Source organism: Chrysochloris asiatica, unplaced genomic scaffold, assembly GCF_000296735.1.
Source record: "Chrysochloris asiatica unplaced genomic scaffold, ChrAsi1.0 scaffold00157, whole genome shotgun sequence".
NCBI classification, from domain to species: Eukaryota; Metazoa; Chordata; class Mammalia; order Afrosoricida; family Chrysochloridae; genus Chrysochloris; species Chrysochloris asiatica.
Window position 1 is genome coordinate 940,080 of NW_006408675.1, and position 22,443 is coordinate 962,522.

Sequence of the window (22,443 nt, forward strand, 5' to 3'; positions counted from 1 at the left end):
GGTTCTGACACATAGCAACTTGACCCTGGTATAGAGTTTTTGAGGCTGTAAATCTTTACAGGAGCAGAAAGCTTCATCTTTCGCCCATGGAACTTCTGGTAGTTTCAAACTGGTGACCTTGAGATTACCATCCTGACTCGTAACCACTATGCTACCAAAGCATTCACCAGCAAAAATGAATTCCAAAACTTAAGAGCCCATGAGTTAGGAGAGCTTTGGGGATAGGGAGAGTGGAGAAATCTTAGACTCACTGAGTGAAGCTTGTTGTTGTTAAGTGCCATGCCCATAGCAACCCTGTATAGGGTTTCCAAGAAGCAGCTGGTGAGTTTGAACTGCCGACCTTGTAGTTCATACTGCTTTGCAATCTGGTGCATTAACCCACAGCGCCACACCAGGACTCCGAGTGAACCTTATCAATCAGTTATTTCACTCAAGGCCCCTGGATCTATAAGCAAAATCTTAGTGAATACAATTACTTCCATTGGTTTATTCTTTTCAAAGCAGCGCTTCCAACTGGTCTGACCCCTGCTGAGGATTTGCATTTCCAACCAGATCCACTTAACCAGAATCTATACTTTACTCAGAATCATCTGGGAAATCTATAGGACTCCCCCAAAGTAGGGCAAAGTTCCATAGCATTAAAGAGCAAATACAGGAATTGTCCGTAAATCACAAATAATCTGGGGTCTGCCTGTGCTGTATTTTACCCAAATACACATGTATCAAAACTCTGAAACAGGTGTACCAAAAGGTACAAAGTCTTTAGTCCTCAAAGTCACCTTTGGGTATGAACCCTATTTGGAGTTTAAATTCCCTTCAGTTTATCACAGTATACTGCAGAACATAATCATTTCCTAACTATGCCTCAACAACAACAAAATCCCTCTAACCCACTGCCACTGTGTCAACCCCAACTCAAAGCAGAACTGCCCCACAGAGTTCCCAAGGTTGCAATCTTTACGGAGCACACTGTTACATCTTACTCTTGTGGAAAAGGCCTTGTGCATGGCATTCACTCAAACGCTAACTGGACTGGTAACGCTAACTGGACTTGTAACGTAGCGGCTGCAGGTTGAATCTATAGATCAGTGGCTCTCAATGTGGGGTTCCCAGACCTGTGTCAGCAACACTGCTTGGGAACTTATTATTATTAAGTGCCATCCAGTATGTTCTGACTCACAGTGACCCTATCTGTATAGGGTTTCTGAGGAACAGTTAATGAGTTTGAACTGCCGACCTTGTGGTTCAAATCCACCTTGAGATCCAGTGTTTATCCTCAGCAGGTCCAGTCCTATAGTGCCACACCAGGACTCCTACGAACTTATTAGACATGCAAATTCTCAGGTCCTATCACAAAACTATTAAATACGCAATTGGAGCCCAGCAATCTGTTTTAAGGAGCCCTCCAGGTGACTGTGATGCTAAGGTTTGAGAACCATTGATGTAGAACACAACTCCCCTTTATGGTACAGACAACGGTGACTCGTTTAGACCATTACACCTGTAATGCATCTTCGAAACATTATTTCCATTTAGTGCTGAAAGCCTAGGAGTTCCTGCTCTTAGAGAGCCACCAAAGACACTGTAGCACACACTTCACCTCATCTTCCATTACCAAACTCCCAAACCTGAGTCTCCAGGCCAGCCCTCCCTTCTCCTTTCGTTCCCAGTGAGGCTGGCAAAGATAAAGCCCCAGTTACCACAGAAGTCCTGGTGTGGCTCTGTAGGATCAGCACTGGACTGCTAACCACAAGGTTGGTGGTTCAAACTCACCAGCCGCTCCTCGGAAACCCTATATAGGTGGCTGTGAGTCAGAATTGATTCAATGGCACTGAACAACAACAATCACAACTCTGGGTGGTTTCTAAACCTCAGTAGACAGGGCTCTTCCACCTTTGTGCCATTTGGGTTCCACTCGGGGCCACAGATAACAAGGTGAGAGCACTATAGTATACTCAACAACCCACAGGACTGATTTTACACTAGGGAATGTTGTATTGCTTGAAAATATTTATGCTTCATCAGATGTCTGATCATGATTATCATCACCTTCCTGTCCCAGCCACCTATCCAGAGCATCCCTGCCCTCTCCCTTCCAGGTAAAGAGGGAGATGATAAGAAGGGCGTGCACACTTGCTTGAAAAAAAGCACTTGTTCTTACTGTAAACTTGTAGCCTGGGTAAGACCAAGTTAAACCACAGCAAACATGAAATGTACTTATATTTTTTAGGTACCCTGACTTTGTATGGTGCTGTAGGATAAGCACTGGAATGCTAACCACAAGGTTGGCAGTTCAAAGCCACTCCATGGAAATCCCATACTGGGTCACTATGAGTTGGAACCAACTCAATGGCACTTAGCAACAACAAAAATTCTGATACAAAGCATGTAGCATTAGCAAGAAAAGGTACAAATTAGAAGACCTGCAGAAAATATTCACGGAAAACTGGTATGCAGATTTGTGATAAACACATACTTTACTGATACAATATTTTATTTTAATCCGTAAGTTTTATTAACTAAGTACTGTCTTCCCTAGCTGGAGTCTTCATGTGGTTCTTTATGATAAGCACTGGAATGCTAACCAAGAAGTCCACGGTTCAAACACACCAGCCACACCTTGGAGATCCTATATAGGGTTGCTACGAGTTGGAACCAACAACAATTAACAACATCCTCCCCAATTTTACTGGCAAAGAAACTGAGGCTCAGAGAGCCTGAGAGAAAGAGAATTATTGAAGTCTGGAAAGTTCAGTTTCTCCTTGTAAAGAAAGTACCCACCCTGTGAAGATTACAGCTAAGATAAGAAATGACATACAGAGTAGCCTGCCTATAGTGTGGCACTGTAGGATCAGCACTGAACTGTGAACCATGAGGTTAGCAGTTCAAACTCACCAGTTGCTCTCCGGAAACCCTACACAGGGTCGCTATGAGTCAGCACCAACTCGATGGCACATCACAACACCTTTATTTCTTTTATTTAGCTTTATTATTAAAGTTATGAAGATACGAAGCTCAAATCAGCCAGTCTGTATTATGCTGAATAAGAAAGGTCTGAGTCCTGACTCATCATGTGACCACAGCAAGTCACCTTCTTGTTAAGTGTGTCACATCCTCAATCTTCAGATTCCTTGCATAGAAATTCTGAGATAGGTAAGATAATTGTACCACAAGGCCCCATCCATATTGCTCTCATATGGGTTCCTTCTTCATTACCAAAACCAAATCAAAATGTCGTCACAGGAGCATCAGAAAGTGAAAGTCATAACTTCCAGTTACTACCTCCCCAGAAAACTGCAGGTTATCTATCAATACCGATTAATCTCAAGTACACACAGTTTATAATCAACTTAGTATTTACTGTGGGTGTATGCTTTTCCAGAATGAGGCCTCAGTTACAAGATGAAAATAAATGCTTCCATTTTTATGACCTTCTAGAAATGCAGGTGGGAAGAGGGGAATTTGAACACAAAACTTAATATGAAATACCTATCTTCATGGAATAAAGGGTTCTAAACATTCATAGCTCAATAATTCTACCACTGACTATCTCAGGGTATTGGTCCATATAGTTCCCTGTCCTTTTAGAGGTCAAGCTCAAGCAGTATCAGGAAGGGTTCTGAGCAACACAGCACTCTCACTGGGGGAACCAGTGAAGTACAGAGGAGGCAGAAGTGAAGTAGGCACGTTTCATTCAAAGCTGCTCAGAATCCAATCTCGTTGTTCAGATTGCAACTTGAATTTAAAGCTGGTGTGATGACCACATCAAAAACAAGAGGGCAATTACAACAAATTCATACAATATTTGTATAGTACATACTGTCTACCCAGCATTCTTTCTCTAGAAGCTATCCTTCTATTCCACATAGCAACTGTGAGAACTGCCATGTGCCATATTACCTGAGGTGGCCCCTGCCCATGGTTGAAGTATGGGTGGTCATCTGGACCACTCTGAGCCACGGCTTCCCTTCCCCAGACCAGTCAGAGATATAACATTAATATGTACAAACTCAAGAGCTCCAGGTGACTTGCTTTCTGTCCTGTGGAGAAAGCCCACCTACTACCCATGCAGAAAAACGTTAAGATGAGAAAGTGAGTCTGGATTTTTAGTTGTTTAGATGTCCAGCCCCATCTCTGACCTCTACAGCTAAGTTGTTTCAACTCTCTTGGATTTTATGAGTTACTTCCCAAAATCCTGCTAACAAAATCTTATTTGTACTTAAGCTAAAAAGTTCTGTTTCTGTCATGTGTAATCAAGAGAATCCTATGTAACACCATAATTCTTTTCTCATAGTCAATTGTTTTCCTTACAGTGTTCCTAAAATGTAGACAACCACACTTTAGTGATCTTATGCATTTTTGTATATACAACTCTTTAGTCTTGAGAGGCAGACACAATATTACTACCCCATCTTGCTGTTGTTAAGTGCTGTTGAATCAATTCTGACTCATGGCAACACTATATAGGGTTTCCGAGGAGCGGCTGGTAAATTGGAATTGCTGACCCTGTGGTTCAAATCGACCTTGCAGTCCAGTACTTATCCTTGCAGTCCAGTGCTTATCCTATAACACCAGGACTCCAATATCCCATAGTAGAGATAAGGAAACTACAGTTCAAAGGATTAAGTTGTTGGCAAAGACTAACGGAAGCAAGACTAAAACCCAAGGCTTTGGGGCCTAGTACTGTTGTCATTGTAACAGGCAGCCTCTCTAAAGCAAACTTCTTTGATGCACACAAGGGTTAAAAAATAACAATGTGTCTGTATGAAGTACCAGCAAGAAAAGTGGAGAATCAAGAACCAACACCTTAGTGTTCCAACCCCTCAATATGCATTTCTACCAGACAGAAATTAAAAAACAGCATTTTGTGAGTGTATACAGAGTGGAGGAATCCTGCTGTGGCACCATAGGATAAGCACTCGTCCACAAGGCCCGTTTGAACCCACAAGGTCAGCGGTTCAACTCACCAGTCACTCCTTGGAAACCCTATACAGGATCGCTGTGAGTCAGAACAGACTTGACGGCACTTAACAACAACAATATCTAACAATGAAACTTACAACTAAAGGGATCTCCTTTGCCTACAGTGATATAGGCGCTCAGCAGTATCCAGCGTTCTGGGCTGAACATAAATATCTTAGAGCAACAGTGAGGCAGTTCTGAGAACAGCAGTTGATGGTATCTGCTGCTGTCAATAAGGCTCATCAGTAGATTCCCAACAATCAGAAGCACCTGTCACACAATCAAGACAAAGGAAGGAAAGGAATGCACTATCATCTTTGTTAAAAGGTGGAAGATAATTTGGCCTGCTGTATCTCTGGAGAAAGGAACTCTGGTAGAGTAGTGGTTACGAATCGGGCTGTGAACCACAAGGTCAGTGAAACTACCAGCTGTTCCATGGGAAAAAAGAGGTGTTCTGCTCCCATAAAGATTTACAGCCTCAGAAACCCTGTATGGGGTCGCTATGAGTCGGAACCTACTCCACGACACATAACCACCACCACCATCATCTTTGTTAAAAGGGGGAAGATAATTTGGCCTGCTGTATCTCTGGAGAGTTAGTCATCTGCAAACAGTACTCAAATGGCCATGTCATAGACTTTGATATCTCTGAACCATGCTTCAAACAGTAGACCTTTACCCCATCAGAACCTTTATGAGAATCAAGAGTATCCGAGAAACTGTTTGAATTTTACCACCTCAGCAATTGTCAAGAGGTGAAAAGCAGAAAACCTTAAGACTAATAATAAACATGAGGACATGATCAGAAAAACACAAATCAAGAAGAGTCAGATACTTTAACATTGTATTCAATAGTAAGCATTATGAATTCTAACAATACCAAGTGTTACTAGTGAGATTATAAAAGTGTAAAATCTAGACAATAAGATGGTACTATCTTATAAGGAGCTCTGGTAGTGTATTGGTTACGAAACAGGCTGTGAACCGCAAGGTCAACAGTTCAAAACTACCAGCTGCTCCATGGGAGAAAGATGAGGCTTTCTGCTCCTGTAAAGCCTCGGAAACCCTGTTCAGAGTCACTGTGGGTCGGAACCAACTCGATGGCACTTAAAACCACAACAACCACCACCAACCACCACAAGGTCAGCAATTCAAACCCACCAGCAGCTCCTTGGAAAACATTTACAGCGCTATGTGTTGGAATTGACTGGATGGCACAATAACAAAGTACACAATATGCATACCCAATGACCACTTCTAAAACTATATCTTATGTAAGTAAACGCAAGAGTGCAAAAAGATGTCTAAGAATATTCACCATGGTGTTATCTGGAAGAGTAAATAAAGAATCAAAATACCCATGAATTGTGGAATGAATAAGTATATACTCATACTCGTGACCTTGTGACTTGGAGTCCTGGTGTGGTGCTGTGGGCCAAAGTGTCAGACTGCAAAGTCGTTTGAACTGTAAGGTTGATGATTCAAGCTCACCAGCTGCTCCTTGGAAACCCTATACAGGGTTGCTATGGGTCAGAATCGACATGACAGCACTTAACAGCAACATACTTGGGATACTATAAAGTTGTGAAAAGTAAGTAGGTGTATGTTGGTGTACAGACTTAGAAACATATTTATGATATAAGGTACCACAATACAAAAGGATATGAGAGAAAAAATTAAAACCTGCAAAAACAGTATGTAATTATGATCTCTTTTTTTTTTAAGCTAAAAAAATACAGTGTAGTGAATTACTTAATGTCTCTTCTAGCAGCCTAGGGAACTGTATGGGGCAATTCTACTTTGTCCTTTAGGGTTTCGATGAGTCAGAATCAACTTGACAACATTACATTTTGCTCTGCTGGGTCTGAGTAAGAGAAGGTGGGAGAAGAGACAGATAGGATGACATGATTCAGCCATGGATACTAACGGAGCTCATTGTAATTGTAAATGCTTGAAACTCTAGCACAGCTATAAAATGAGTCATCTGTGAAGCAGGAGGGGGAATCTCACTAGTACTGAAGAGCCAAGAATGGAGTTCATCCTTCAGACCCCAAGGCAGATCCAGGGACAGAAAGCTGTGACAATAGAGGAGTGGCAAAGCAGCAGCAGCAGCAGAACCAAGAACCTGAGTATGAAACAAGAGTGGTGGGCTTCCCAGTCCACAGAGCAAGTGAAGTTGAGTGACTCTGGGCAGGAGACTTGCTTGCCTCTGGACATTTAATTGGGGGTGGCTAGGTTGCTGACTGACAGAGCTGAGGCTTCTGGTGGACTGATACAGCCTCCTATGGACATTTAGCAGCAGCCTGACAAGAGCTTTGTAACACTGGCCATGGGTATGGCTAAGGAGAGACTGTATGTACTACAGGAAAAACTCTACCCTGAGCATTTTATTTTTTTTAAATTGTGAATTGAGCGACAGTTTACATGGGAGAACATCAGCTTTACACCATCATTTCATTGCAAATGATTACAATCTCCACTGTGCTACCCTGAGCACAGTGAATTGCAACCTGCTAACTTCACTATGGTGTGGCGTTGTGGGTTAATGTGCCAGACTGTAAAGCTGTTTGAACTGCAAGGTTGATGGTTCAAGCTTACCAGCTGCTCCTTGGAAACTCTATACAGAGTCGCTGTGGGTCGGAATTGACTTGACGGCACTTCACAACAACAATAGCAACAACTTCACTATGGAGTCCTAGTGTGTCGCTTTAGGTTAATGCGCTGGACTGCAAGGTCAGTTTGAACCACAAGGTCAGCCATTCAAACTCAAGAACCACTCCTCAGAAATCCTATACAGGGTCATTATGGGTTGGAACCGACTCGATGGCACTTAACCACAACAACTTTACTAATAAAACCCATAACTGTGAGTACACTCTGTGAGTTGTGTGTGGTCATTGCAGTGACTCACTGAACCCAGATGAGAAGTGGACAGTGCTGTGGGAGGGATTGATATGGTTGGTATCATCACTTTTTTGCAAAAATTAACACTAAATTATTAAAAAGAACAACATATTATTTACTATGAGCAAGGCACAAATATTATCCCATTGCAACAATGCTATGAAGTAGGTACTATTATTATCCCCCTTGGATATTGAGGGACAAATGAGAGGGGAAGAAAATTCCACTTCTTTCTTTCTCTATTATTCTTCTATAGTGTTTGCAGTTTGCTGTAATAAACTTGTATTCTTTTCATATAAGAACTTCGTACAAAACACAACAAACTAAAAGACACAAGATGCTGTAAGTGCCATTGAGTCGGTTCCAACTCATAGTTAGGACCCTGGTGGGTTACTGAGGAGCAGCTAGTGGGTTTGAACCGCAACCTAGTGGTCAGCTCCAGTGCTTATGCTACCAATACAAATAACAGGTGTCTGAATGATGAGATTGTGGGACCATTTTTTTCCATTATATTCCTCTATTTTAAAAAATACCTAGTAATATTGAAAGGAGCCCTGGCGGTGCTATAGGATAAGCATTAGACTATTAACTTCCAGGTTGGCAGTTCAGAAGCCACCAGCTGCCCTACAGGAAAAACCAATGAGGCATTCTACTCCATAAAGATTTATAGCTTTGGAACCCCTATAGCGGGTCATTATGAGTTGGAACTGACTCCGTGGCAGTGAGTTTTTGTTTTGGTAAGGGTAGCTGAATTTTCTCTATATGTCACTGTATTTAAAATTTTTTCTATACTTATAATCAAGGAACTCTGGTAGCATAGTAGTTATGAGTCGGACTGTTAACCTCAAAGTCAGCAGTTCGAAACTACCAGCTGTTCCATGGGAGGAAGAGGAGGCTTTCTGCTCCTGTAAAGCCTCAGAAACCCTGTACAGGGTCGCTATGAGTTGGAATTGACTTCACGGCACATAACCAACCAACCATACTTACAGTCAGAAAAAAACATTGTTTTAAAGTGCAAGGAAAACAACAATTAGATCTGGGGTTTAAGGACATACCAGGAAAAAAAAAAGTTCTGAAAATTTAATGAAAAGAATCCTAAAATGCTTAATATGTTGAGTACCTGCCTATCCCAGGTAACAGCCACTGTACAAACAGGGCCTGTTTACTTTACAAAGAACAAAATACCCAGATAAGGGAAAAGACAAAAATTTGAAAATGTAAAATTCCTAGCCAGGCAGAGAATATACTGTGCTGGGGACAGGGAATAAAAAAGTTGTAGGTTTTCTGACATGTAACACAAAAGGGCCAAACCTCTTTAAAATGCTGAAACTATTGAAGTCTAGGTGTTGCAAACTTAAAGTCATTATTATTCCCAGAAGACAGAAAGATGTAACAAGATAGTGCATGTCTAGAACTATCTTAATTTGTACAGTGGATTAAATGAATATTAAGTAACGAATTCATTTACTTCAGTTTTTTTTCCCACCTTAAGTACTCATTAAGGAGCTCTGGTAGCATAGTTGTTAAGATAGGGCTTCAAACCTCAAAGTCAACAGTTTGAAACTACCAGCTGTTCCATGGGAGAAAGATGAGGCGTTCTGCTCCCATGAAGATTTACAGCCTCGGAAACCCTGTACAGGGTCGCTATGAGTTGGAACCAACTCATTGGCACATTACCACCACCAGCTGCTCCTCAGAAACCCTATACAAGGTCACTAGGGATCAGAACCAACTCAATGGCACTTAACAACAGCAACAACAAAGCATCATATGACCCTAGAGTCCTGGTATGGTGTTGCAAGATAATGCACTAGACCGATAGCTCAGTTTGGACTTCAAGGTCACGGTTCAAACCCACCAATTGCTCCTCCGAAACTCTATACAGGGTCACTATGGGTTGGAACTGACTCGACGGCACTTCACAACAACAAGTATAAGTATCATATGAGAAGCCCTGGTGAAGCTGCTTACCAAAAAAAAAGAAAAATCAATAGATGAACCCACCAGCCGGTCCATGGGAGACAAGATCTGGTGATCTGCTCCCATAAAGATTGTTGTTGTTGTGAAATACCATCGAGTCAGTTCCAACCCTTAGCGACCCTGTATAGGGTTTCCAAGGACCAGCTGGTGAGCTTGCATCGCCAACCTTGCAGTTCAAACAGCTTTGCAGTCTGGTGCATTAACCCACAGTGCCACACCAGGACTCCACCCATAGAGATTACAGCCTGGGAAACTGTATGGGGCAATTGTACTTTGTCCTTTAGGGTTTCTAGGAGTCAGAATTGACTTAACAGCACACAACAAGAAGTATACGGAGCCCTAGTGACACAGAGCTTGGTTGCTCACTGAAAGGTTGGCTGGCAGTTTGAACCCACCAGCTGCTCCTCAAGAACAATGAAGCAGTCTATTTCTGTACACATGTGCAGCCTGGAAAACTCTAAAAGGTGGTTTTATTCCGACACGATTGCTATGAGTCAGAATTGACACAATAGCAACGGGTCTGAATTTTTAAAGTATTATATAAAATATTACTTTGGTCAAAACCACACATCTGATATCCAATAGGTTATTCTTTTAAGTTTCATATCACAAAAACAGGTTTTATTTTTTACTAGTAAGAAACCAGTTCTGGCATGGCGCTATAGGATAAGCACTAGACCATAAGGTAGATTTGAGCGTCAAGGTTGAGGTTCAAACCCACCAGCAGCCCCTTGGAAACCCTATACTGGGTCGCTATGAGTTGGAATCGACTTGAAGGCACAACAACAATAAAGAAACTACAAAGTACACGTGAAACAATGTAATGCAATCAAGTTTCTCAAGATTTGGTGAGAAAGCTTTATAAAAGTGTCTTGAAAGTTAAGTAGTTCTTTCAGATTCATCATCACCACCTCTATAAATTACTACGGCTAGCCTCTGGTCAATTTTCAAAAGTACCTAGAACTGATGAAACCTTCATGACAATAAAATCAGATTATGGGCCAGAGTTCACCAGGATTGGCACCGGGTTCCCTTGAGTTGTTTGTGTGTGTGCTTTTTTCCAAGGCTCTCGAAACCTTAAGTAAACAAATCCACAAGCCAGTGAAAACAGACACACCCAGAAACTCTCAGCGAAACATTTACTTCATAGCTCACAATAGACTGTCCTATTCCATCTACAGGTGGCCTTGCCTGGAGCTAAAGGTCAAAAGAAAGCACTCCCTAATACCTTCACACCTTATAAACCATTGGGAAAAAAACATAGGGGGTGGAGAGGAGGAAAAGGGCCTCAAATAGAGAGCAGGGGCAGAAAACTGGAAATCTATCATTTAGGTGCCATATACATGCCACAGCACTTAACAACAACAACATACATGCCACATATCCTCTCCAAAACAGTTTCATTACTGCTCCTTTAACTAGAAAAGATTTCACCTACATTTCTAGATGTCTTCAAAACTCAGACTTAACATATGCTAGAGCTAAAGGATGCTCCGGTTTTGGAGAAAGCCTCCTTCCAAATATACCTGAAGACAGTTGAGAGATCAGTGGCCAGCAGATTGGGGAGATCCTTTGGTGAGAGGGACCTTCCAGGCATTTGCCAAATCAGAACATACAGGAAGTCACCTACTGGTATGATGAACAGTATAAACAAAAGAGGAAGTAGATCTAATCTCTCTCTGCCTAGCGAATATATTTTATAGGTAAATGTCAGTGCATAATGAACCACTAGGAGTCCTAGTGTTAATGTGCCAGACTGCAAAGTTGCTTTGTATTATAAAGTTGGCAGTTTAAGCTCACCAGTCGCTCCTCAGAAACCCAATACAGGGTCACTGTGGGTCGGAACCAACTCAATCGCACTTAACAACAACAATAAGCCACAATGGTTTGGCATACTATTATCTATTGAAAATTTTAAAAATATCTGACACTTACAACTATTCCAAAAACCCTTGGAACCTTGACCTTCGACAGTACCCTGGGCAAGGTTTCCAATGTTTCCCACTGCTGATGGCAATGTAAAATTGTACAGCCACTTTGGAAACAGTCTGGCAGTTCCTCAAAAAGTTAAGCACAGAGTTACCAGGTGCCCCAGTAATTCCACTCCTGGGCACGTAGCCAAGAGAAATGAAAACATGCATTCACACAAAAACTGGCATCTGAATATTCATAGCTTTATTCCTAATAGTTAAAAGGGTAAGCAGACAAAATAAAGGAGGTGGGGTGGAAGGGGTTGTATGTGTTCTGCACAAGTCAAGTTCTTTCTGCATAGTTCACTTAGAAGCTACTTCTTTTTTCAGTGTCTAGATACATAACAGGAAAATAAAAATCTGATTTTTAACTTGTAGTGAAACAATTTCTACTTATCTCACTCTCTTGAAATTCTAAGTAAAAACAACTTTTGAAACAAACATAGACAATAATTCCAAGAACAACGTTTAATAAAGCAATGAAAGTCAAGCTCAGACAGACACAACTAGGAGACTAATAAAAGACTGAAAGTGTCTTGATGTCTTTACACTTACCCACTCTTCGACATTGGGAGGCTGCTCATCATAGATGTGTTCCTTGTCCCACAGAATATTCGACTTGTCGTAACGGTCTATCTTACTTCGAGTTCTCACAGCAAAAAAAATTATTAAAGCAAAAGCCACCATAACCATGAATCCCAGCACAATGGCAATGGCCTACAAAGAGATAAACATAATTAAGTTTTATTTGCTTACCTTATCCCAATTGGTCCTATACAAATTATTAGAATCCTCATCATTGAAGGCACTATCAATTATCTATGGTTTAACTAAGATAATACAGAAGCAAATGGTTCAGTGTTTTAGTACTATAATAAAAGCTAATCCCCACCAAGTGGGCTAAGGCTAGCAACACCTTAATTCAATCCTCAGAAGATGCTAAAAGTTAGGCATTACCAAATTGTCACATTGGAATGCACCCACATATACAATACACACATAATACACATAGGAAACTAACACACAAGGGGGTTACACTAACACACGACGGGGTTACAATTTGCAAAAACTATATAAAACATGCATTATTTGCAATAAAAATATAGTATATTATTTCCATTTTAGAATTCTACAGGTTCCAAAGCCTGTGTTCTTTGTTGTTGTTAAGTGCTGTTAAGTTGGTTCCAACTCATAGCGACCCTGTATAGGGTTTCCAAAGAGGGTCTGGTGAGCTTGAATCACCAACATTGCAGTTCAAGCCAACTTTGCAGTCCAGCGCATTATCCTGCAGTGCAACAAGAGGACTCCTGTGTTCTTAGGGGGCTATATTTTTATAATCAGATGAGAATAGCCAGTAATTAACGTAATCATTGGTATAGTTCTAAAGGGTTTGAAAATGTTTACTCAGAAGTATTATTAAATACCTTTTATACCTAGTCAATGGAATCCTGGTGTGGCATTGTTGGTTAATGTGCTAGACTGCAAAGCCATTTGAACTGCAAGGCTGGCAGTTCAAGCTCACCAGCTGATCCTTGGAAACCCTATACAGGGTCGCTATGAGTTGGAATCGACTCGATGGCACTTAACAATAACAACACACCTAATCAGTACTCCTGGTGTGGCGCTATAAGATCAGCACTGGACTGCAAACCACAAGGTTGACAGTTCAAACCCACCAGCTGCTCCTTGGAAACCCTGTACATGTCACTATGAGTCAGAACCAACTTGACAGCACTTAAGAACCTAGTCATGCTATCACCTTGTTCATGTAATACTAGAGCTTCTTATGTAGGCATAAACTGGGAATCTTGTTAAAATGTAAATTCTGATTCTGTATGTTGGGGTGGAAAGGCAAATTTTCCACAGGGGAGTCAACCTAGAAAGAAGCAGTTCTATGCTCTGCTAATGCATGTTTAGTAAACCTTTTTACAGTGAAAGTTAATTTCAGAGAGTGATAAATTGTGAGGGCATGGATCTAACCATGTTATAGATCAGAGCAAATGGAGTAATGATTCATTTGATCTGGCAAGCTTCTGTTTCAGGAGTCTTTAGAGTACTTAACTAGAAAAAGTCTATAAGGAAACTTGCTATTTTTAACATTTCTCCCTGTGTCTAAGAGGTATCAAGTTGCACATTAGCCCAAGGGAACACCTGAAGTTGAGGCAGGTACCAAGGCTCTGCCCTGGATAGTTCATGAGTAACTGGAGGTGCCACTTCTGTCTATCTGATAGTGATATTCTTCTTCAAAGAATACAGGTTCCCGGTAATCAGAAAACTAGTAATGAATGGCAACAACAAATACTGTGAAAATCCACATTTATAATGAAAATATTTCCCCTCAAAAGTATGGCTCAATCAGATAAAAGAATGGGAATCCCTGAGTTGTGTAAAGGGCAAAAATATGTATATATCAGGGGAGAAAAGATAAATAACTCAGAAATGTCTCATTTGTTAATATATGTCACTTTCCCCCTTCCAGATGCCATCTGAAGGACCGGGGATCTGACTCCCCACTGTGGTTGGGCTATGGAATTCTGTCTACCTTGAGTACAGATTCATAGTTTGATACATTTGTTATATTCAGAACCCTGAAATATAGGACACCACTGTCTGTTCGTGCTTTTGGAACATCTGTATTCCTCACAATCAATAAATGCAGGTGTTAAAAACACATTCAAGAATGGGGAGAAAAATTTAACTAGCATTTTTTTTCCCCATAAATTGACAAGCTGACCCTAAAATTCACATGGAAATGAAAATGACTCAAAATAGCCAATATTGTTGTTGTTGTTAAGTGCCATCAAGATGGTTCTGACCCATAGCAACCCTGTGTAGGATTTCCCAGGAGTGACTGGTGAGCTTGAACCTCCAAGCTTATGGTCCAAACTGACTTTGCAGTCCATCATATTAACCCACAGTGCCACACCAGGACTCCAACAGACCTACACAACAATAAAACAGAACTGAAATTCAGACAATTTAACAGGGAAAGAACAATCCTTTCAATAAATGATTTTGGGACAACTGAACACTCACATGCAAAAGAATGTTGGAGCCCTTCTTAACGGTATGTGCAAAAACTAACTCAAAATAATAATAATAAAAATCTAAAATATAAGAGCTAAAAGCCATAGACCTATTAGAAAACATAGGAGTACATCTTTGTGACCTTGGATTAAATAAAGCCATCTTAGAAAACATGAAAAGCACAAGAGACTGAAAAAAACGGGCAAAGGATCTGAATAGACGCTTCAAGAATCACATGACAATCGATGTTGAACACTATTAGCCATTAAGGAAATGCAAACCAAAGAGACAATGAGGTTCACACATAACAAGATTACCTACCACTTCACCCCCACAGAAAAAAACAAAACAAATAGTTGCTTTCCAGTTGATTCTGACTTATAACAACTCTCCAGGACAGAGTAGAACTGCCACATAGGGTTCCCACGGGTGTCAATCTTTACAGGAAGCAGGCTGCCACATCTTTCTCCTATGGAGTAGCTGGTGGGCTTGAACTTCCAGTCTTTCACTTAGCAGGCCAGCACTTTAACAACTGTACAACCAGGGCTCCTTCCCACCTGTTACGATGGCTATAATCAAACAGACATACAGCAACAAAATGTTGAGGATGTGGGAAATTGAAATCCTCATATGTTGCTGAAGGAAATACTGGAAAACAACCTGACAGTTCCTCACTAAGGTACGTATAGGGTAGTCATATAAGTCAGTAATTCTACTCCTAGGCATATATACAGGAGAAATGAAAACACACATCTACACCAAAACTTGTATGCTAGTGTTCATAGAAGCATTATTCATAAAACTCAAAAAGTAAAAACACACATGTCCATCAACTGATAAATGAATATCACAAATGTGGTCTGTCCATACAATGGAATATTTTTCAGCCATGAAAATGGAGGCTTGATACATGGTACATATGCTAAGTGAATGAAGCAAATCACAAAGACCACGTATTGTATGGTTCCATTCTTAAGAAAAGTCTGAAATAGGCAAATCTATAGCAGGAAGATTTACTGGTATGGCACTGCAGGATTATGCACTGGACTCTGCAAGGTTAGTCTGAACTGCAAGGTCAGCAGTTCAAACCTACTAGCCACTCTGTGGAAACCCTATACAGGGTCACTATGAGTTGGAACCGACTGGACAGAACTTACCAACAAGTGCTGAGGGGGTAGGGGGAACTGGGGAGAGACTACCAGTGAGTATAAGGTCTGTTTTTTGCATTGAAAAAAATGCTTTAAAAGTGGTTGTCATGATGGTTATATAAGTCTGTGACTATATCAAAACACTGAATTATTCTTTAAATTAGTGAATCGTATGGTACGCAGATTATATTTTAGCTAACACCTAGCCCTGCCCTCAGATTCTTATTTAATTGACCAGAGTGGGACCTTGACATTAGTTTTGTTTCATTTCTTTTACTTTTTATTGTGAATTTATAGAAAAGATAAGCAGACACTTCATGTACATCAATATTTTTTTTTAAAGTTCCCACAAGTGGGTGTGGTTAATCTTATAGTCCAGAAACAGAGGACCCTAGGACCATCAAGGGAGAAGAGCACAAGCAGAATGTGGAACCTTATCCAGAGAAGTAGTTATACCAGAGATGGAGGCAGAGATGAGGACATGGAGAGAGGGAACAGCTGAAGAATCTAGATTCATGGAAAGAGAGGGACTGAGAGCTGGCAGCCGAGTGACAGACTTGCAGAAAGTGCCCTTTGGTGGTTATATATGCCTGAGTGTTTTTGAAAAAAGACCTAAAGTGAATAGAGAAAAATACTGTTAACTGATGATACATGGAGGGGATTATAATTATTGTAATGAAACAAGGTATATGATTTATTGAATGTAAAACTGATAATCTGCAACCTGAGTTGAGTCTCTGATCTAAGGAAAAAGAAAAAAAGAAGCAAAGTACCCATACCTCCTGGGCGTCCACCACACAGTAGTGATACAAATATTGATCCACGTAGAGTCCAGTAGCTGCAGGCGTATAAAACTGGTTGCAGAGAGCGTATATTTGAGAACCATACATAGATCCAGAAGACTGGGCAGTTGGGTTGACTCCCATTATGTAGACAATTGTGGCAATAAATAGCATGATACACAGGATAGCACTGCTTATGATCACAGTCAAATAATACGATCTTGTTCGGGATATTTCCGATCTTATGACACTTGTAACAAATATCACCAATGCAGCAATGAAAGAAAAGGCAGCCATGGCCAGCAGGAAGCCCTTGGCCGCTCTTGGATCTGTATAGCCTCCCCCATAGCCATAGCCATAGCCATAGCCATAGCCACTTCCAAAGCCACCAAAGCCACTGCCTCCATAAGGGTAGCCTATACCACCCCCAAGTAAGCCATTTCCGTAGCCTCTGTCCCAGGCAAGTGTGGAGGCCACACAGGCAAATATGGCAATACACATCACTATAATGAGCATCGCGAGAATCCGAATCACCCCTGGGGGAGAAGTCCATTTGTAGAAGTGAAGAATTTCATCTTCTGGGTAGAAAGAATAGGCTGGCTGAGACAGCATTGGCCGATGGTGCATGTCTCCACCATACACGTCATTGCTTGGTGCATAGTGATTTGGTTTGCTGAAACACACATGAAAAACAATTTCAGTTAGCATTTTTTGGTGATTTATCACAGATAGAACATAAAAAGTGGGTAGAATAATTTACACATACCTCTGGATAATGAAACGATTATTAGTACTAGCCCACACAGAACAGTAAGGACATCTGCATCAGAATTACTTGGAAGACTTGTCAAAACATAGATTATTGGTCCCACCCATGGCTGGATGGAGTCATGGTGTGGAGCTGTAGGATAAGCAGTGGACTAAATGGTTCAAATCCACCAACTGCTCCTTGGATACCCTATACAGGGTCACTGTGAGTCAGAACTTGACTAGACAGTACTAGACAGTTTCCAGATGATGGCAATTCTACCACAGTTTGAGAACCACTACCTGAGCACACGGGAATGCAGTGGCTCTGTAAGATAAGCAACGAACTGCAAATCACAAGGTTGGTAGTTCGAGCCCACCAGCCACTCTTTGAGTAGAAGATACGACTTTCTGCTCATGCACAGATTTACAGCTTCAGAAACCCTACACAGGGTCACTGTGAGTCAGAACCGACTCCACGGCACTTACCAACAACAAACAGCAATCCTAGCACTCCAGAGCAGAGGTTCTTAAAATGTGCTGCAGATTAGAATCATCTGAATAATGCGTGTAAGTCTCAGAGCACTACATACCAGTAAAAGTATTTCTGAGGACAGGACCAAGGCAGTTTAGAACAATAACATTCGTTCTTTTGCCCACATGACTCAGAATCAGTACATTCGAACATGACCTTTTATACAGGGTGACACTGTGGGTTAACACACTGGACTGCAACGCTGGTTTAATCCACAAGGTCAATGGTTCAAGCTCACAGTTGCTCCTCGGAAACCCTATTCAGGGTCACTATGGGTTGGAACTGACTTGACAGCATTAACAACAACAACCTGGGGTCACCAGGTCCCATGTGGTGCAGGAATCATTCTTAAAATTGATAATATGTGCTAAGTGGAAGAAGTCAGTCACCAAAGACCACATACTGGATGCTTCCACTTATATGAAATGCCCAGATGGAGACAGAAAGCACATCAGTGGTAGCCTAGGGCTGAGAGGGAGTCCTGGTGTGGTGCTGTATGATAAGCACTGGACTGCTAACTGCAAAGCGGGCAGTTCAAACCCACCAACTGCTCCTCGGAAACCCTTTACAGGGTTGCTCTGAGTCAGAACCGACTCGAGCGAACAACACAGGGCTGAGGGAGAAACAGTGCAGTGTTTCTAAGAAATGTTGTACACTCTCAATGGGGAAACTGTTAAGATACGTGAATTATATCTGCAGAAAGACATTAAAAAATCGGGCAAAATGTTGCCAACAACCATCTAAGGAAGGCATTGATATAGAAGCATCATGCCATTTGTAGAAAACAAAAAGAAATAAATATGAGAGCTTCAAAAATGTCATAGAAACACGGAATTAAAAGGTAATGGAATTTCCTCATAAACTTCTTGAAGCCCCATCATGTATACCTAAGTAAAAGCCCTAGACTGTCTCCTGAAGGAAACATAAGAAACTGGTGACAATACTTGCTTGTGCAAAGGAAGACCTATCATCCTAGAAGTTAAAGGTAAGAGGAAACTCACTTTTCACTGTCTACTCTTTGGTACAATTTAAATTTCTAAGTGCATAAATGGTTTTAATTTAAAAAGCAAAAGAGCAGGTGAAAGTTTGTTATAAACATTTGTTTTTCACATGTGATAGACTTTCAAGGAAAAAACAACCTAAAGAATTATTTACTTACAATTCATCAGGTCTGTAAGGAGGTGGACTTTCAAAAGGCCTCGATGACATGGCTGATGTCATTGGTCACTTGATCTTCAGGATAAGCAACACCTGGTATTTCCAAGATAAACCAATCTAAGCAACGAAAGTAGGGTAATGGCATTACTACTGAGCTAGGAGTTTCCTTACATCACTGAGAAACCTATGATACCAATCTCCAAGTCACTGCTTACTACACAGGCGCTGTGCTTATCCTTTCCAGCTATTATATGTTGGACTACTAATTCTTTGAGCTCAAGATCCACCCTAGCACTCTTCTGAACAGCCAGCATCATGCTCTGCACTGACACACAAATATTTTTTAAACTTGAAAATTGAAGTTATAGTAATGATAACTTCACAAACTTTTACAGCATAGGTAAAATGATATTTTTAAAATAGTCATTTCAACAAACAGGAAGATATGTAAAGAAAAACAAATTTATTCAATTTCCTAGAACTTTTTTTTTTTAATTAAGCTTTTATTGTGAATTGAATGATAGTTTACATGGGGGAATATCAATTTTGCACTCATCCTATCATATTTTGTTTCATTGCTATGATTACAATCCCCTCCAAGCATCAGCATTCAACAGTATTTGCTTCTGTTCCCTCTGTTTTTGTTTTTTGTTGTTTTGGATGTACACAAAAACACTCAGGAATATATAACCATTTAAACAACCAAAGGGCGCATTCTGTAAGCTTGCCTCCTGCTGCCAGCTCTCAGTCCCTCTCTTTCCATGAATCTAGAGTCCTCAGCTGCTCTCTCTCTCCATGTCCCCATCTCTGCCTCTATATCTGGTGTCGCTGCTTCTCTGGATAGGGTCCTACATTCCACTCATGCTCTTCTCTCTTGATGACCCTAGGGTCCTCTGTCCCTGGAATGTAAGATTAATTACTCCCCCATTTATGTTAAGAAGCTCTGGTAGGCTAGTGGATACAAGCTAGGTTGCTAACCTCAAGGTTAGGAGTTTGAAACTACCAGATGATCCACAGGAGAAAGATGAGGCTTTCTGCTCCTGTAAAGATTTACAGCTTCAGAAACCTTTTGCAGGGTCACTTTGAGTTGGAACTGACTCCACAGGTCACCACCACCACCACCCCTTTAAAATTATACAGGTTCTACCTTTACAGTGGCACTGTGGGTTAATGAGCTGGACTGCAAAGTCGCTTTGAACCACAAGATTGCTGGTTCAAGCTCACCAGCGGCTCCTTGGAAACCCTATACAGGGTCGCTATGGGTCAGAACTGACTCGACAGCACTTAACAGCAACAACAACCTTTACAGTTGTGACAGTCACGATAACAATTAGTTAAAAATTAGTCATGATAACAATTACTACTGAATCAAAAGAATCCTATCCCCATCTTCATTCATCTTACTACTTTTCAAAGTTTATATAAAATGAGAATGCTTATGAAAGTGCACATATAGTAGAATCTAGCACATGCTAGCCCCTCAGTGGTAATTGAAGCATAATTTAATTGGTTAAAAATATGTCTTTACCACTAAAGACAACTATAAAACTTATCTACGAATGGTGGAATTGTGAATTTTGTTCCTTAGCGCCTTTCCAAGTCTTCAAAATGAGGATCATATTTGTAAAAAGAGAAAATTATTTAACACACATTGAATGAGAAAGCCCTCTTCTAAGAGAAAAGCAGAGTGATTTTGTTGTAGAATTTCTCAGAGCCCAAGCCCCTAGCCAGCTGAGAGGCATTTTCACTCAATCAACAAGTGCTTATTAAATGTCTACACGCTCCCGAGGAGGAATCTCAGGAAGGTCGCTCACTATTTGGAGAAAAGAGACTAGCAAGGACAATAGTCACTACATCAGACGATGTTTGGGGCTGAACTGCATAATAAAGTGCAATAAAGGGGTAACCTGAAAAGATAAGAAGAGATCTCAGCTGTGAAACTGGGGTCTTGGAATAGACGGAAGGAGGACAATCCAGACCAAATGTGGCTGGTCTATACAACAGTAAGGTGAGGGAGGACAAGAGGGATATGTTGCCATAAATGTAATCTTTTGAAACAAGCCTACACAAGGTTGGGATGCGGTGAAAATATGGGGGCTCTGAATGCCTAGCTGGCAGGCAATCACATAGCAGAAATAAAGAAGCTTGATTTCAAACCAGATTTGAAGGACAAACAAGACCAAATAGGAAAGGGCCCCTGGAGTCAGCAGCAGAGAGCCCAAGTGTTGCAGTAGTGAATGACTAGCTTAGGAGACTAGAAGGAAGAAGCTAACATTCATCAGTTATCTCTCACGTGCTAGGTGCTTTACATAAGATTCTCATTTCATCCTCAAAGCAACCCTCTATGGTCGATTAGTCACAGGTACAGAGCTGGTCAGAGATGTTAAGTAATTTACTCAAGGTCAGGTGGAGGCTAGTGAGCCATTTAGTTGCAATTTGAACTCAAAAATGTCATACGTTTTCCACTACCACAGTAAAAAAAAAAATGAGTTCCTTTTGGGATATAGGTCGACCCTGGGTTATGAACATCCAAAACAACTGGAGCTTGCCCTTTGATACTATGTAAATTTGTCCTCACTTTCAGATGACTGACCCAACAAAACAAACTCATCATAATCACCATCACTTGCTGCACAGGAAGCTTTTAAGCCACTGAAAAGTCTTCATGCCCTTTTTTGCACTGAAACCCACTGCCATCGAGTCAATTCTGACTCATAGAGGATTTCCAGGACTATAAATCTTTATGGAAGCAGACAGACTTACCTTCCTCCCATGGAATAAGCAGCTGGTAGGACTGAACCACCAATCTTATGGTTAGCAGCTTACCCCACAGCAACACCAGGGCTCTTTTTCTGCACTAAAGTAAGGCTATGTCCTTAGACCATAAAGAGCTCTGGTAGCATAGTGGTTACGAATCAGGCTGCGAACCACAAGGTCTGCAGTTCGAAACCACCAGCTGTTCTGCGGGAGAAAGATGAGGCTTTCTGCTCCTGTAAAGATTTACAGCCTCGGAAACCCTGGTCAGGGTCGCTATGAGTCGGAACCGACTCCACGGCACATAACAACAACAACAACAAAATAAGGCTAAATACAATTTCTGATGTGTCACTGTAGGAGAAGCACTGGGCTGCAAACCACAAGGTCAGCGGTTCAAACCCACAAGCTGCTCCTTGGAAACACTATACAGGGTCGCTATGACTCGGAACTGACTCCACAGCACTTAACAACAA

The 22,443-nt window shown here is 41.1% G+C and overlaps 1 protein-coding gene across 2 annotated transcripts in view; it reads right to left on the minus strand.

Moving 5' to 3' along the window:
* OCLN (occludin) overlaps positions 1-19,332 on the minus strand; it is an 80,178-nt gene extending 60,846 nt beyond the window's left edge. Inside the window, exons 1-3 of one of the 2 annotated variants that reach the window (XM_006870961.1) lie at positions 19,215-19,332; positions 16,771-17,446; positions 12,372-12,533 (exon numbers count right to left, since the gene is read on the minus strand). In XM_006870961.1, the coding sequence (XP_006871023.1) occupies positions 12,372-12,533; positions 16,771-17,446; positions 19,215-19,276 (900 nt within the window). In that variant the 5' untranslated portion in view covers positions 19,277-19,332. The remainder of the gene's footprint in view (positions 1-12,371; positions 12,534-16,770; positions 17,447-19,214) is intronic. The other variant, XM_006870962.1, reaches the window with a different exon arrangement.
* Between the last annotated feature and the right edge of the window lie 3,111 nt (positions 19,333-22,443).